Source organism: Syzygium oleosum, unplaced genomic scaffold, assembly GCF_021117445.2.
Source record: "Syzygium oleosum isolate NSW1041296 unplaced genomic scaffold, Sole_v2.1 Sole_v2.02, whole genome shotgun sequence".
Classification (NCBI taxonomy): domain Eukaryota; kingdom Viridiplantae; phylum Streptophyta; class Magnoliopsida; order Myrtales; family Myrtaceae; genus Syzygium; species Syzygium oleosum.
In genome coordinates, this window is record NW_026607486.1 from 19,398,888 (window position 1) to 19,415,393 (window position 16,506).

The following is a 16,506-nucleotide window of genomic DNA, read 5'->3' on the forward strand; positions in this document are numbered from 1 at the left end:
AAATGAGTCAGACAAACAAACAAGGTTTATTTGATGCACGCTTTGGAAAGTGTTTTTTTTTTTAAAGCAATGAAATTCTGTTTATTTTCGAAAAGTCTTCTTTTTGGAGGGAGCATGAGAAAGCCCAGCCCTCAGAATTTCTCCTTGGATGATATTTTCTTTTCATGGTTGGATATCATCACCGGGCTAGTTTAATATACTTTAACATGTCCTCAAAATGAAAACAAACTTGTAATTTCATTGAATAGAATCAAATGAATTACATTATTGGAAGGGAAATGAAAATAATCAATGCCCTATGAATCAAAACATAAACATGAATCGAAATCCTAGAAAGCAGGAAATCCTAGAAAATACTTGAAATCCTAGAAAGCATGAAAGACTCCTTCGCAGAGGAGTATAAAAACAGAAATTTCTCTACTCAATAACAGCATCCGTGCTTCCAGCATGGTTGGGTAGAGGGTTTCGCTGGACATTTGGTTGATCACTGCGGAAAGAGAATGCCTTTGTGTCCAAGAGGTCTTGAATTCTATGCTTCAGTACGTAACAATCATCAGTAGAATGACCGACCTCCCCCATATGATACTCACACTTCTTAGAGGAGTCATAACTAGAGAACCGCTCGGGGTTTGGGCGTTTCGGCTCACTTGAAAGCAAATTTTCTTTTGGAGAACAGGCAGAACTTTGGATAATGGCCCAGGCAGAGGCGTGAAGTTCCTTTTAGTACCTTGTTGCCGACTAGTGAATTGGCGTCCACCTTGTTGTTTGCCAACAGACTGTATTGTCGAGGCAGTGTCACGGCTTTGTTGAGAGTAAGCTACATTCACTTCAGGTGTCGGTTCCTTATCCTTCTTGAGGGTGAACTTCTTAGCAGAGGTGGGCTGCTCAGTGGCCCAACCATCGCGCAGAGCGATCTCAATGCGTTCTCCCACAGGTATCAACTCAGCTAAAGAATTGAAATTAGAACCCAACATTCGATTACGAAACTCGAACGGTAAAGTCTTCATGAAGGTATCAAGCATCTCCTTCTCAGTCAACTCAGGGGTAATTTGCACAGCTAGAGCTCTCCACCTAGTAGCATAGGCCTTGAACGTCTCAGTCTTTTTCTTCTCAGTGCGAATCAAATCCTCACGTGACGGGGCCACGTCAATATTGAATTTGTATTGACAAATGAAAGCATCAGACAAATCCTCCCATGTCTTGAGCGAATGAATCTTTTTCAAAACGAACCATTGTAAGGGGGGTCCGGTTAAGCTATCTTGGAAAGTGTGGATCATGAGTGGCACATTATCAGCATACGGCGCCATCCTCGTCGTGTAGTATTGTAAATGGACCTTAGGACAGGAAAGGCCATCGAACTTATTAAACTCAGGCGCTTTGAACTTCTTAGGGACTTGAACCTTGACAATGTGAGCAAGACCTCGTGAGAATTGATCATCAAAACCTTGCATTTGCCGGAATTTTTCTTCAAGCTTATCAATACGCTCAGCCTCATCACTCTTTGGTGGCTTAGAAGATGCATCGCCCCCATCTGTAATGATCGGACGAGCTTTGTCAGTTAAAGTTGCACCATTCTCGGTCGAGGAAGTGCCAATGGCAACAGTTTTTCCCTTATCTTTTGACTCAACAGGAGGAGAGTCATCGGGCAGTACAATCTCTACACTCGGCTGAGTGGGTGCGGACAGTGTGGAAATGCTTGTCTGTAGAGAAGTAACTTGTTTGGTGAGATTCTCGAGCACATTCAGGACTTGCTTCATCTCGGTTTCAAGGACAGCAACACGAGTCTGTTCATTTTGGTCAGTCATTTTTGCTCTTGAGCGAGTACGGATTGGGGAACGTTGACGGTCCGTAATAACCTAATTAAAAAATAGAGCATGGTAAGTATACGTCCTCAAAACGATCAGTCCATGACTCAGTCTAATTGTCCCTTTTTATTCCCATTTTTCGTGACATTTTTCATTACTCCATGTACTTGTGAAAATGATGGCAAATTTCTCAGGAAATAATGACCTATGACACATCCAAGAAAATAAAGACATAGATTGAAAATAATTCTCCAAAAGAGCTTTCTTTTTTCTTCTCTTTTTTTTTTGTTTTTAAAAAAAGGACTCAATGATTATTACTTTCAAATTAAAAACCGACCTATACCTATCATGGACCGACTCGAAAAATGCAATAACTAAATAAATTGCAAAGGAGAGTTCAGAAGACTTACTTCACCCGGTAGGACCATGGCAATCACATAGACACGCGCATGAAATGTGAGGTTCGATTTCTATCTAGACTCTGGCTTACAAAATGGAGACGCGAGGATTACCGGGCTAAACCAGTCATGGTTGTGGTTAGGCCGGGGTTCCCCTGACTCCGGCTTAGTCAAGGAGCCGACCCGGGTTGCAAAGGGTGCAACCGTGGTGGGAACTCAATGACACCGTGAAAGAACTTTCGGGACCAAGGAGGGCGACCCGTACCACGCGGGTGTGGTCGGGGTGTCCGCTGTCTCAGTACCATCCTAAACCTGTGCCGCCCAGGTCCGGCAGCGGGTAGTGTGTGCGGTGTAGTGTAAATGCAAGGCATGCACAACATGTTATATCAAACAGCGCTTCGTGCATAAAATAAACCATACATCCAACACCTCCCTGCAAAACAAGGGTTAACAATCACGTCTCCCCTTATACCTCCCATTCTGTAAAAACATTTAACACCTAAAATGTTAGGGACGTACCTGGGATCCTCGCTGCCAAGCAAAAAATATTTTTTGAAAAGAAAAATTGGCCTAAGTCCACTAAGAGTTTTAACTCAAGTCCCCAGCGGAGTCGCCAAGCTGTCGCGACCAAAAATTTCTCTCGGGCTAATGGATTATTAAGTCTAAGCTTAACTCGAGCCCTCCCAAGCCCTACCAATTCGCAACTTAGGATTTAAGTTTTTAACATGCAAAAGTTTTCATGCTCGGAGTCGCCACTAATCTATTTGTGGTAGGTCGATTAGAAACCTAAATAAAACATAGGGAGATATGTTTTATTCCTACGAACCAGAGATTCTAAGCTCGGGGACTTGATTACGCTAGATCTAATCTAACGCCCTTTCGGTACCTTTACTTTTCAAAAAATGTTTATGCATGCGGTCTGGATCCATTTTAACTTAGTCACTAACATGTGAGGTGATCATGCGGGTGCGCAAACCACCAAAGTAACACTCAATAATCAATAAATTGCAAGATCGGGAGAATTACTTACCTCGAAGCAACGTAAGCATCTGCGTTGTTAGCTAGAAAATCACATCAACAATCCTAATATGATTTCTAATTAACAAGCAGTTCACTCAATATTTTTTTAGGATTTTCACTTATTTAAATGAAAGCTAACCTATATGTAATGACGTGCAAAAATTAACATGCGATTAATGCAGCCTAACATGCAAACTATATGTCATGCGACGACGTGACCTAATTCTAATGACGGAAAAATGATTTATTTTTGGTATTTTCAAATGAAATTCGGAATTAAAAATTACTCAAATTAACATGCAATCTATCCTAGAGAAAATGATTTGATCTATCCTAAAGTGATTCTTTTTTTTTGGGATTTTTATTAAAATTCGAAATTATTAAATATCCTAAATAATCCACTAAGATTAAAACAATTTCTAATTTAAATCTAACTAACAATTTTTTAAGATTTTCTTTATTTAAAAGGAAAACAATCAAACAAAAATACCAATCACATTCAAACAATCCACGCAATCCGCAAGATTCTTCAAATTCAGATAAGGCAAAGAAATCAAACTAACGGTCATATCTATAGGGTTATAGATATCGACAGAAAGTTGATTGTTTAAATTTGGAAAGCAAATTAAATCTATTATCGTATCCAAGTGATTATGGACAAGATAACGATTTTCCGTATCGCCGCGTATCGTACCTTAGGGATAAGGTCGGATAGTCGTTCAGATACGTTGCCAAATTAGGAATGATTCCTAATTTTGGGTATTTTCAAATATTGCGGATATCACAAAATTACCCTAAGATATCTAGCTATCCACCAAAATATTCACGAAATATTCAAACACCCGAAAACTAGGAAATTAAATATTTAAGAGAAATATTCGGATAATCTTACCTAATTGGCGGATAATTCCAAATTTGAACTCCGGATCGAACTCGGGCTTGCAGATCGGGACGGTGGCTAGTGGACCGGCAGCGGTAGCGATTCTCGGACGTGGATAGCGATGCACGACGGTAGTGCTCGGTCGTAAAGGGACAACCTACGGCATGGACTTCTCGGACTACAACTTGTGACGCTGCTCGTAGAGGCAGTAGGCAGGACTCACGGTTTGGGATGCTTGGTTCAAGATGCGTCTTAGAGCTCAGCCAACCTACGAAACAGAAACGATGATAGCGGACAACCGAAAAAATGCAATGTCGTCACGTAATCAAGTGGCCAACATGCAGCGAGACAAAGCAGGCCCAAGAGCAGCAATAGGTCGCCGTGGAGTAGCAGGTGCAGGAAACAGCCGGCGATGCAAGGACTCGGCGTTGCGGGCGAGAGCGTTATCGTCGTGGTGCAGCAGAAGGACTGTCGACTGGGGAGCGTTGCCGGATCAACAGCAGGGAATAACCACGTCGTCGTCGAGGCAGGAAAAAAACGGCAACGCGATCTGATAAACGTCGCTGGGCTCACTGTTCTGAGGCGTCCAGGATGCCTGCTGCGTCGAACGATGGCTGGGGGCGTCGAGGAAAGCTGCAGAAAACGTCTGGAATTTGGGCAAAGGACGCGGCTTGCCCAGGGAGGAGAAAGAGAGAAAGAACCAATTTTTCTTTGACCTTTGACCGTCTGGGCTCCCCCGAAAGCACTCTTTGGGGTTTACTGCATATGGAAGATGACCAGAAACTATCTCCCCTTTTGCGTTTTCTCCTTTGGCTTCTCTGTGAGTGCAGAACGTGGAGAGCTTTTGCTCTCCACCTTGACCCTCGTGAGTTGAGCCTTAGGCAGAAAGAACAAAAACCATATCTCTCTCTCTCGCTCCTTGCTCTTGCGTCTCACGATGTGGCCGAGTATGTAAGTGGTATCCCCCCCTTTTTTGTGAACCCTTAATGAATATTTATAGGTAAAGTGTAGGGTTTCTTTGCTTGCAATTATTTCCTACTTCGATTCAAAGAAGATATTGCAATATATGATATTATCAAATCAATTTTTTCAATTTAAATCACGATAATATCCAAACTAATATTTTTCAACTCGACATTTTCCAATGAAAATTTCTGCTCTTACAATGTTCATGGGCTTGGCCAAGAAATTTTTTTTTGAACGCGGGCTTAGTCCAATTTCATTAAGTTCAGAGCCGTTCACTCGAGTCCATTCACCGCCGGTCCGGTAAATATCCAAACTATATGGGCCTATTAATGAAATGCTCCTAATATCTATATGCAATTTAACGAATATTTTTGCTAGGTGTCGGGATCGACTCCTAATTTTCCTATGCAATATGTACCTAAATGGATCGCCAAAATTTAGGTGTCAACATTATGGAAATTACCAAAACTCTAAATTGGACCAATTCAACCCGGGAATCGGACCGGGACAGTCCGATTCCTGATTCCAGGAAATTGGCCAGTTCGGTTCCTAGTTCTAGTGTGGAATAAGCCTAACCCGGGAACCAATTACCCTAGTAAAAGCCGATTTCCTTCTTTCATCAAGTTTTCATACTCTATTTTTACAATTTATTGTTTGATTGCCGGCTACAAAGTTTTCTTTGTCCGGTCCTGTTTGTTCAAATGTGGTAAAATCTGATAGAAGGCATAGTGTGACGATGCAATCTAGGCTATACATCCAAGCATATGGGATAAAAAAATTGGTATAAGATGCACAGAGCTAACGATTTACCATATAAACATCAATCACATATAGGAGAAATTAAGGGAGAAGTGCAAAATTTTGAGAGATGGTTAGGCAGAGTACGGACCATCGATAGCTTGTAGGAGGTTCTCACCAATTTACTTCACCAACTTGGAGTTCATCGTCATCCCTGAAAACTAGGTCATCAAGGAAATAGAGGAAGATAAGAAATTAGACATCTATTATATTGCATTATGCTAATTGACTAGAGTACATAAAGTCACTCAAACTCATAGCGGTGGATTTAATTTTTGAGATAGCGGGATATCATTTGAAGGTATTGTTCAATCGAAATTATTTAAATTGTCGGTGATGTGATGATCTGAACAGGTTAATCATGAAAACAAATGACTACTTATCGGTTGAACTGAAAACAAATGACACTTGGGAAGGCTTATCACTAATCATTGGACGTGTCGATACAATTTTTTTTTTTCAGGGCTAATGACTTGTTCAACATATTTAAAGAATTTTCAATGCGACCAACAGGATGTTCCTATTAAGGATGTTGATATTCAATTCACAAGGAGTTGACTTTCGCGGCCTGTCTTGAAGCCAAAAGCTACAAGCAAAACGCAACTATAAAGCCTGGATTCATTTCGGAGCTTGAGGAGCGAAATGGTGAGGAGCGAAATGGAGAGGAAGCTTTACAAAGCAGTAGCTAAAGGAGATGTGACTTCTTTGCTTGATTTGGTCAAAGAAGATTATTGATTCTCGATAGATGTATGGTGTGGTCCCCCATAGAGACTCCATTACATATAGCAGCAATGCTTGGACATGAGAAATTCGTTGACACGATTCTGGATCGAAAACCCGAGCTAGCAGGGGAGATGGATTCTCAGAAACTATTAGACAGCAAAAGTTATCTTGGAATAGTGAAGAAATTATTGAGGGTTGATGCGGATATGGACTATGCTCGTGACAAATATGGTAGGAACCCTCTTCACGTTTGAGCAGTTAAAAGCCAAGTCGATGTTCTGAACAAAAGATGGAGCATGGCGAGACTAGACTGCATTTATTCGTAAAGCATGATAATTTGGAAGCACTGAAGCTTTTGGTGGACACTGTTGGAGATCGTGAAGTTGTTAATTTGAAGAATGACGGCGACACTACATTGCACCTAGCTGCTGCAGATAAGCAAACTAAGGTAAGTATGGTATAAAGCGCCTATAAATGTCTTCACTTTTGAATCTCCACGAGCCAATCGGTTCAATCTCGATTTGACATTCTCATATAGTCCCTTGACACGTCCAATTATTGTTATGTGCAGACAATAAATTTCTTGATGTCTTGTACAACAATAGAAGTGAACTCTTCAAACCTGAACGGTGTGTGGCATATGACCTTTTAGCAGAGAGTGAAGGATCTGGAAGGCACATATGGACATTCCTACAAACAGATTGCTCTCCTTCTTTTTCTTCCACTTTGGAATTTCACTAGATTCACACGCAATGATCGTATTCATTTTCATCTTCTTCTCTCCCCCGTTCTCAAACAAAGCATTGGATTATTTTAGTTTCATTTGCACACTTAAAAATCAAAACCATTACATTAATCTCACATCTTCTAATAATAAAAGTGTGTTCATCTATGTACTTGGCACACTCATTGCACGTCCGTTGCACTTGAGTTGCACGAGATAAAAAAATATTGAGTTTATTAAGCATCTTACATAATTAAATGAGCATTAAACCATATAAATGACTTCTTGGAAAGCATTTTTCAGAAGTGTCACAATTTGCGAAACAAACGGAGCATTAGAAATTAGATGCTTTCATGTCCCAAGCTCTGCTCATTATTATTAGATTTTCTTTATTCATTGCAATAAAAAATTTTAAAAACAAATAAAAAATCAATTCGTTTATTTATACTATAAAAAAATCATTTTCGGATAAGCAAATGTATTTTAACTATCTCCGTCAGCCCCATACATTGTCTTACGAATTATGCAAGTAAACATTTTCTAAGTTGGCGAATATATCCAAGATCGTATTTTATTAGAAACTACATTCCGTCGTGGTCTTGATAAGCGTAGCTGCGAATGTATAAGTAATGAGTAGCTGCGCCATTACTTCTTGTACCTCCTTTTATTTACCCTAATTTGGTGCATCCTCTCTTCTTCATCACAGATCTCAAGTATCCTATGTGAACCACGCCCTGTGTTGCTAGACGTAATCAGTCGCAAGTATTGCGACTGTACTACTCCTCCTTATTTATACGCCCTGTGTGAAGTCAGAGCAACAAATGCAAATGTTCATGCTCTCTCTGGGAGTGAAATCGAACCCATGATAATGGGGTCTTACCTCCAAACGCAAATGATCGGAGTTCTCATTCCCGTGCAGCGAAAAGGTTGGAAGAAGAATAGTCTGATTGGCTCGAAAGGAAAAAGAGTGCGTTGATGGTTGTAGCAATCTTTACCTGCGATAATAGCATTCCAAGTCGGTGTTTACCGTGGTTTTTGGCAAGACATTACATAAGGTGACAATTCGACAAATCCACACACTGCAGGATCTTCTAGCATGGCCAATAATAATCTAGGAATATACTCGCTTTTTTTAGCGGTTAGTGCATTAGGCTTATTTGCATCCCATCATCCTGTTACTCATGAGCGGCCTCCCTTTGAGGAGTAGATTTTTCATGTGAATTCCGATGATAATCATGTGGATCGCTATCACATCCATAGCGCTCACCTATCTTCTTGCAATGGACGTGCGCCTCACGTGCAATGCATGTGCAATATACGTGCAACGGACGTGCAACTCACATGTATGAATCCACGCTTATTATTAGAAGAGATATTATCTTTCCGGGTCTTAGAATTTCATCTAAAGTACGACTGCTCGAGGTGTTGTGCATAATCCAAAATTCATGATAAAAGCATCGTGAGCCACTGCATGGCTCTTTTCTCTCGAAATCCATGCTGAAATTCAGAAAAAAAAAATCTCATGTCCACGCATGCACTTCTTGCTGGGAAAGTGCCAAAAAAGTCATAAACCTTTTGCATTAATACCAATTTAGTCCTAAACCTTTTTTTGGTGCCAATTCAGTCCTAAACCTTTTGCATTGGTGCCAATTTAGTCCTAAACCATTTTTTGGTGCCAATTAAGTCCTAAATCTTTTAAATTGGTGCCAATTCAGTCCAAAACCTTTTGTTTTGGTGCAAATTTAATCCTTCCGGCCAATATTGACCGGAATTTGCCGACGTGGACGCCTGCCGGCCCGGCCGGTCACCGGCGCCGACGTGGACAACTTTAATAATATTTTAATATTTTTTTGAATTTTTATTTTTTTTTTTTTTTTTTTTTTTTTTTTTTTTGGTCTTTCCCTCCTTCCTCTGGCCGGTCGCCGGTCCGGCGACCGGCCAGAGGCTAGAGGCCGGCGAGCTCGACCTCGCCAGATCCGGCGAGGTCGGGCCTCGACCGACCATGGTGAGGCTTGCCCTCGCCGCGGCCTCCGGCGAGGGCTCGAGCCTCGCCATGGTCGGGCGAGGCCCGACCTCGCCGGATCTGGCGAGGTCGCTGGGCAAGGCTCGACCTCGCCGGATCTGGCGAGGTCGCTGGGCGAGGCTCGACCTCGCCGGATCTGACGAGGTTGAGCCTCGCCCGACCATGGCGAGCCTCGCCCTCGCCGCGGCTTCCGGCGAGGGCTCGAACCTCGCCATGGTCGGGTGAGGCTCGACCTCACCGGATCCGGCGAGGTCGAGCCTCGCCCAGCGACCTCGCCAGATCCGGCGAGGTCGGACCTCGACTGACCATGGCGAGGCTCGCCCTCGCCGGGCGAGGCCGCCCTCGACAGCGGTCGGCGAGGTCGAGCTCGCTGGCCTTTGGCCGGTCGCCGGACCGGCGGCCGGCGAGGTCGAGCTCGCCGGCCTCTGGCCGGTCGCCGGACCGGCGACCGGCTAGAGGAAGGGGGAGAGACCAAAAAAAAAAGTGGAAAAAAAAAGAAAAAAAATAAAAATTCAAAAAAATATTAGTAAAGTTGTCCACGTCGGCGCCGGTGACAGGCCGCCGGCTGGCGGGTGTCCACGTCGGCAAATTCCGGTCAAAATTGACCGGAAGGACTAAATTGGCACAAAAACAAAAGGTTTAGGATTGAATTGGCATCAATTTAAAAGGTTTAGGACTTAATTGGCACCAAAAAAAGGTTTAGGACTAAATTGGCACCAATGCAAAAGGTTTAGGACTAAATTGGTACCAAAAAAAGGTTTAGGACTAAATTGGCACTAATGCAAAAGGTTTAGGACTTTTTTGGCACTTTTCCCCTTTTTGCCTATCCGGAAGAATTCTCAAATTGAAACTATATAAGAAGCACTTGTTCGATGCTCTCTTTGCTCAAGTGAAAATGGTTTCCTTGAATAATTGGTTTTCAAGCTTACCCCTAATCTGGAGGATCATATTAATTATTTTGGGGTGCTCAACCACAGGAGCAATCCTGACATTGCTCATCAAACTACTTGAACCGTCAAGATTGAGCGTTTTTCTCAGTCCGTCAAAATTAAGTGTTATCCTCATTTATTTTTACATGCTAGGATTTTTCAAATGAAATTAAATTCTGTTTTGTTATGACTGTTACATGTAAATATTTGTGAATTCACATTTTGAACCGGGCCCATGGGTCCGGTCCGAGTCCCCTCTCCAAAAAATAAAAAAACAATAATAAATAAAAAATTTCGAGAATGAAAAAAGGTAAATGGTCAAAAAATAGGTCTTGATTAGATGGTTAGATCTTATTATTATATTTACCTTAGTCTCTTTTAGTTGATATTCATATAGTTTATGTTGGTAAAAGCGTATCTTTATTATTGAGATCAAAAGAAGTATTTATAATTTTAGGATTAAGCCTTGTACAATTACATAAATAACCCCAACTTGCTAACACTATAGAATAATAAGTAATAAACCGGACAATTTAGAGATTTTAGTAAGTACATTGGTTATAAACTTATAATTTAGTTTTGGTAGATTGATCATTTAGATAAGAATTGGATCTGATTTGATTGTAGCTCATGAGGTTGCTGTCTCGAAGCTTAATAACGAGGACATGTTATATTCTTTGTTTGACTCGTATCGGGCTATCTTATCGCATTTTACTCTTTACTCGTTCTTTCGTTACAATTTTTTACTAATTGATTGTGATTTTTTTATATTGCTTTTTCTGTGTTGTGTTCAGCTAATGTTAGTTTATGGTCTTGCAATGTATAAACCTCCAATTTTATATAATCCAATCTTACTATGTGAACAACCCACTAGGATCGTACTGATTCTTTCTGTCACAGTTCAAAAGCTAGAGAATTGTGAGAAAGAGAAGGGCAATGTCGAGCTCGAACTCAGATCTCGAGAGAGGAACGGAAAGTAACACTAATAGTCCTAGAGCCAACGAAGCAATATGCAGGCTGACCAGATACTTCACCTCGGGCGGCGAGTGGACCCCGTGGTTGATCCCCGTGTTCGTCCTCGCCAATTTCGCCACCTTCGCCGCCGCCATGCATTTCAACCTTTGCCTCGGTGGGAGGTCAAGGTGACGGGACAATGGCGGTTGCAAGGTAAGATCATGGTGGCAGATCTCCCCTTCAATGTAAGTTCTAATCTATTAACATCTTCCTTTCCCTTTTCTCCTATGCATGCACTTTCGATCTCATCTCAAAAATCCTTCTGACGGATTGATTCAGTGTCATTGATATACTGCAGCGGCGTGCGTAGAAATGAAACTCTCCATGTAGATGAGCCAAACTTGTAGGGTTTCACGCCATGCATCTTTTCTCCACAAAGAATGGAGTTATAGTGCATTGTTTTTATGTTGTTTAATGGATATGTGATTTTGCAGTTGTTTCGTATTGCTGCGTGCGAAGTTCAACATGCTAATAACCGATGATGAAAATTCCAAAGCCATCTCTCTTCTTATCCTTTCTTTGTTCCTGTCTGTATAGATTGGACAAGTTGGGGCTGTGGAGTGGTACAAGGTAGTGCACCAGAACCAAGGTTGGAGATTGATCACTGCTATGTGGTTGCATGCCGACGTCATTCATATACTCTTAAACAACTCGATCTTGGCCGTGTTCGGTTTTGGCCTCGAACAGCTATTCGGTTTCAGTACACGATCACTTTCTCTTTCGCTTCTCTACCAGTGATTTCACAATCTCTTAATGGCAATAGCTTTATGGTCTTGTGTAGTTATGTGTAGCATTTGAAAAGGATGACTATATTCATTATTGAAAGCCGTATGAGTTGATGCATCTTTGCTTTTCCATGCTGAATTATATTGATCGTAATTTCATCTTATTGGGTTGTGATTGGCGCCGGAAGTGCGAGTGGGAACGATCTACCTATTGTCCGGATTTGGCGGAAGCATTCTGTCTCTACTTTTTATTCAGGTTGGAATGGCAGTTGGTGCTTCCTGTGCTATCTATGGAGTCATCGGTGCGATGATATTCAAGCTTATCAGTAACTAGACCCTTTCTGCCAACAAGGTCGACAAAGCCGATATCACCTGCTAAGATTTTCCATTCTTTTGCTAACACAAGTAAATTAAATGAACAAAAGAAAAACCAAGATCTTGACTTGCTTTTGTGTTTTGAGTTTGTACTGCGTAATTTAACGTTGAAGCGCTTGTTTTCTCATATTATTTCTTTATTTTTTCAGGGTGCTGGTCTGTTTATACTGATCGGCATGGCAGCACTTGGTTTAGGACTTGGAGTATTCAATTCACGTAGATAATTTCCGCCACATCGGAGGGCTATTGACCGGCTTCCTTCTCGGCTTCATCCTCCTTGTCCGTCCCCAGCACGGGTGGGTGAACAGCCAAGACCATAGCGACAATGCTCATGCCAACGAGCCTAAGTACAACAGGTACCAATATATGCTATGGCTTCTCGGCCTAGCTCTATCGATCATCGGGCAAGTCTAAACATCAAATGAATACATGGAAAAGTAATGTGCCATAGTGATTTCATAAATTTGGACAAGAATGGGTTGCACTTTGGTATCGATGCTGCAATTACTAATTCAATTTTTTTTTTCTTTTCTGCAACTCGGGGAATTTTGGTTCAGATTCACAGTTGGCTTGGTGATGCTGTATAAAAGTCCGCGGACGATTACTGCAATTGGTGCCATTATCTGATTTTAATCGTTTCCTTAATAAATACCAACCGTGGGTGGAAACCTTATCTGACGCACGAGATCGACGGTGCGGCTTCTGTGGATCCGTCTGGGATTAATCGAATTGAAAGGTTGAGGATATCTTATGTTAATAAAAAAAAAATCAATTTGTTCACTGTTCAAATATGAATAATTCCGTCGGACATAAACATGATATCCCATGTTAATTGTTTGGATTTGGGAGCTCATTATATAGGCCACCTTATAGAAATGGGCCTCTCCTATGTATACCTTCATCCCATTAAAAGCCTAAAGCACATGAGAATGAGAATGATCTGGTCCAATTTAATTTTTGCAGCCCATTGGCCTTGTTTTCCTAAATATTTCGCATAGGACATTATTAATGCAGCTTATAAATGACTTAATTAGTTATATCAGAGATCATACAATAATCAAACACTGAAACTCTATGCAACTTGCTTTTGATCAATAACGCATCTCGCCTTTCGACATTGATATCGATGGATCTCGGGTTCAAGTAGAATGATTCCTTTTCACGAGAAGTGTAAGATCATGTGACTGATAGAACATCAACTTATATTTAAAAATTTTAGAAAGAATGCATTGAGCGGCAGATCGGTGAAAGAACGCTAGTTTAGGGGTGAGCATCAGCAAACTCGAATCTTGTTAAAGGAATCATACAAATTTTAATCGAGTGCTTATTGCCAAATGATTCTTTCATTTAAATTAATGGAGACATAGATGAAACCTTGGGTCGTCGGTGCTCTGCTCCCTCGGATTTCCCTTTGGAACCATCCGTCAATATATTATTTCGAGATAAACTATCATAAATTCGAAAATATGTTTAGACTTGGCACTTTATTAATGGTGGAATTAATGACTACATAATTAAAGAAGGTTCTCATGTTCATCACCCTCGTACAAATCTGCTTGAAATTCGAATGGATAACATTTGCAGGAGTCGCCCTAGTGATTAAAGTTTGATCATTGCACGATCCATGGATTACTAAACCTAACTTTCGAATTCAGTCGCATCCTTTAATATTTGACTACAATACACTCGTTTTCGATATCGAAAAAAGTTAAAAAAGAAGAAGAAGAAGAACAAGCCAGGTGCTATTTTAATTCGATATGTCTTAGCAAATGCATTCATTTTCGATCTGGCACGCGAACAACGCACATGAAGAATCCCGTCGCATACTCGTCACGTGACCTTACATTCTAATTGGACATTATGCGGGAGGTGAGCATGTGACCTTGACCGATTCGGAATCAGAAAGCGCATACTTTTTTTTTTTTTAAATAGCGAGATTAGGGTGCCTAGATAATCGATGAGACATGTAACTTGTGCACTTTAATCACAACAAATTCATAGTCTCGTTCATGGTCACCATATAATATATATATACACACGTACACACGCACCCTCATTCCCGATGTAAAAAAGTAAAAGAAATTGGCTATTAGCTTAATCGGATTTCTCCAAGCAAATTACTAACAAATCTCCTACTCTCATGTCATTATTCTCTTAATAAAAACAATATGCATTCATCTTCTATCTGGCACGTGTGTAGCGGCATGTGAAGAATCCACTCGCGTCCTTATTACAAAACCTTACATCTTAATTAGACAAGACGCAGGGAGCGGGCACGAGATCTTGACCACTTCAAAATCAGGGAGCACGATACTCTTGGAAATAGCAAGATTCGCATGCCTGGGTAATCGTTTAAGAAACGTACTTGCACACTTCAATATTCACAGAAATTGTCTCGTTCATACTTCTCAGTCGATCGAAATATATATATATATATATATATATATATATATATATATATATATATATATATGGATCTACGGCTCAGGATCTCAAGATTATAGGCGTACACATACATTCATCGTACAACAACAAAAATGGTAAGTAGCCGTTCAACCACTGTCCGCAAGTTGGGTCGGGCTGCAAATTGGAGGGAGATCATACCACCTATTTTTTTGAAAAATTGGCGAGGTATATAATATAAAGCACAACGGAAACATATACCATCCACTAGCACCATGCAAACGACGCCGTCTCGTAAAAGTCATTTTTGTCCTAATCTCTCGGGACCAACAGCACCTTAACACTTGTTGCCTAACGTTAAGCCCCAATGGATTTCAAGATCTTTTTATATAAGCAAAGAAATTATATCATATAAAAACCTATTTTCTAATGCGAAGTCCAAAGCTTTCCAAGCCCCACCAGGCCACCATCCATACGCATAATTAATTAATTAATTATTACTGAGTTTAAATGTACTATATCTGCAATCATTTGCAGAAGAGACAATTAGGACCCCCTTAAAAACCGCCATAATCCGAGCATATTGTCGCAACATTTCTGAATTATTAGCGATTATTACTAATCGCGTGGTTCTTTTTCACAAGCTAGTTGGAAAGTCACGAGCCATGATGGAACTCACGTGCGTGCATATCTGGGGACGTCGTTTTATGCCCATCTGTCATTACATCGAAGCATATGTCTTTATTATATACTAAAGCCCATTCAAACGGAAAAAAACATTAGAGAATTTATTGAAAAAATATATTAAAACCACGCATAGGAGTATGTATAAGGAGGGAAAAGAAAAGGTGAAAAATCGAAGGCATGAAGGGGGGTCAAACCGAGGGTTCAACATAGGTATCATTAACGTACGGATTAAGGGCAATAATGTAATGCTAATGGCCCACTGTTTCGAAGGGACCAAAACATTTAGGAACGCAAACCACTCTTAACAAAGCATGGGGAGAGGAATAATTCGTGAGTCGAAAAAGGGTGGGGGGGGGGAGGGGTGTCATCTTGATTATCGAGGTGAAAGGAGCTTAATTAAAGTAATCGCTCCACAATTAGGAGAGCTCGATGGCCTTTCCACCGAGTGCGGAAATGGACGCTCCATCGTGATAAATCTTGACGAAAAAAGATTTTTCTTATCGTCCACCCGATCACCGCTGTCAAATCAGGTCGCGGCCGACAGGATAATGGATACGTGCCGCCGAGTCAGATTGAGGCAGACAGCGGGTCGGCGATCACACGATCTGATCATCATTGTTCCCACGAGTCATGTGGCGTGATGATTCGAGCTTAATCGATAACGGGATTGTTTCCCGTGCACTGACTAATAATTTAGTTTTTAGAAAAATGGCGCGCCTAAAACATTTAGTCGGGAAAAAAATTATGAAAAATTGATAGTTGTCCTTTGAGTGACGAGGACAATACGAATTGGGTTTGCACCTCCATTGAACAATATATGATCGACCTCTCATTCATATTCAAAGGATGATATAACCCTTTGACGCATGTAATTAGTAGTTACCATTACCAAGGTGGAAGTACATGTACATTTACTGACCTAGGAATTCTCAAATCTGAACATTCCAACATCGACCGCACGTAAATAAATTCATAAGATATCCTTTTTCACCCCGACAATATTACCGTAAAATATCCATGCACGAATGTAGCTACT

At 41.0% G+C, this 16,506-nt stretch overlaps 1 protein-coding gene and 1 pseudogene across 1 annotated transcript; one reads left to right on the top strand and one right to left on the bottom strand.

Moving 5' to 3' along the window:
• Positions 1-536: 536 nt before the first annotated feature.
• LOC115666020 (uncharacterized) lies at positions 537-1,805 on the bottom strand. The gene has a single exon (XM_056308125.1). It carries the CDS (start codon positions 1,803-1,805, stop codon positions 537-539), a length of 1,269 nt encoding a protein of 422 aa, XP_056164100.1.
• A 4,916-nt stretch (positions 1,806-6,721) lies between these two features.
• LOC115667308 (RHOMBOID-like protein 2) lies at positions 6,722-15,333 on the top strand (annotated as a pseudogene).
• Positions 15,334-16,506: the final 1,173 nt, after the last annotated feature.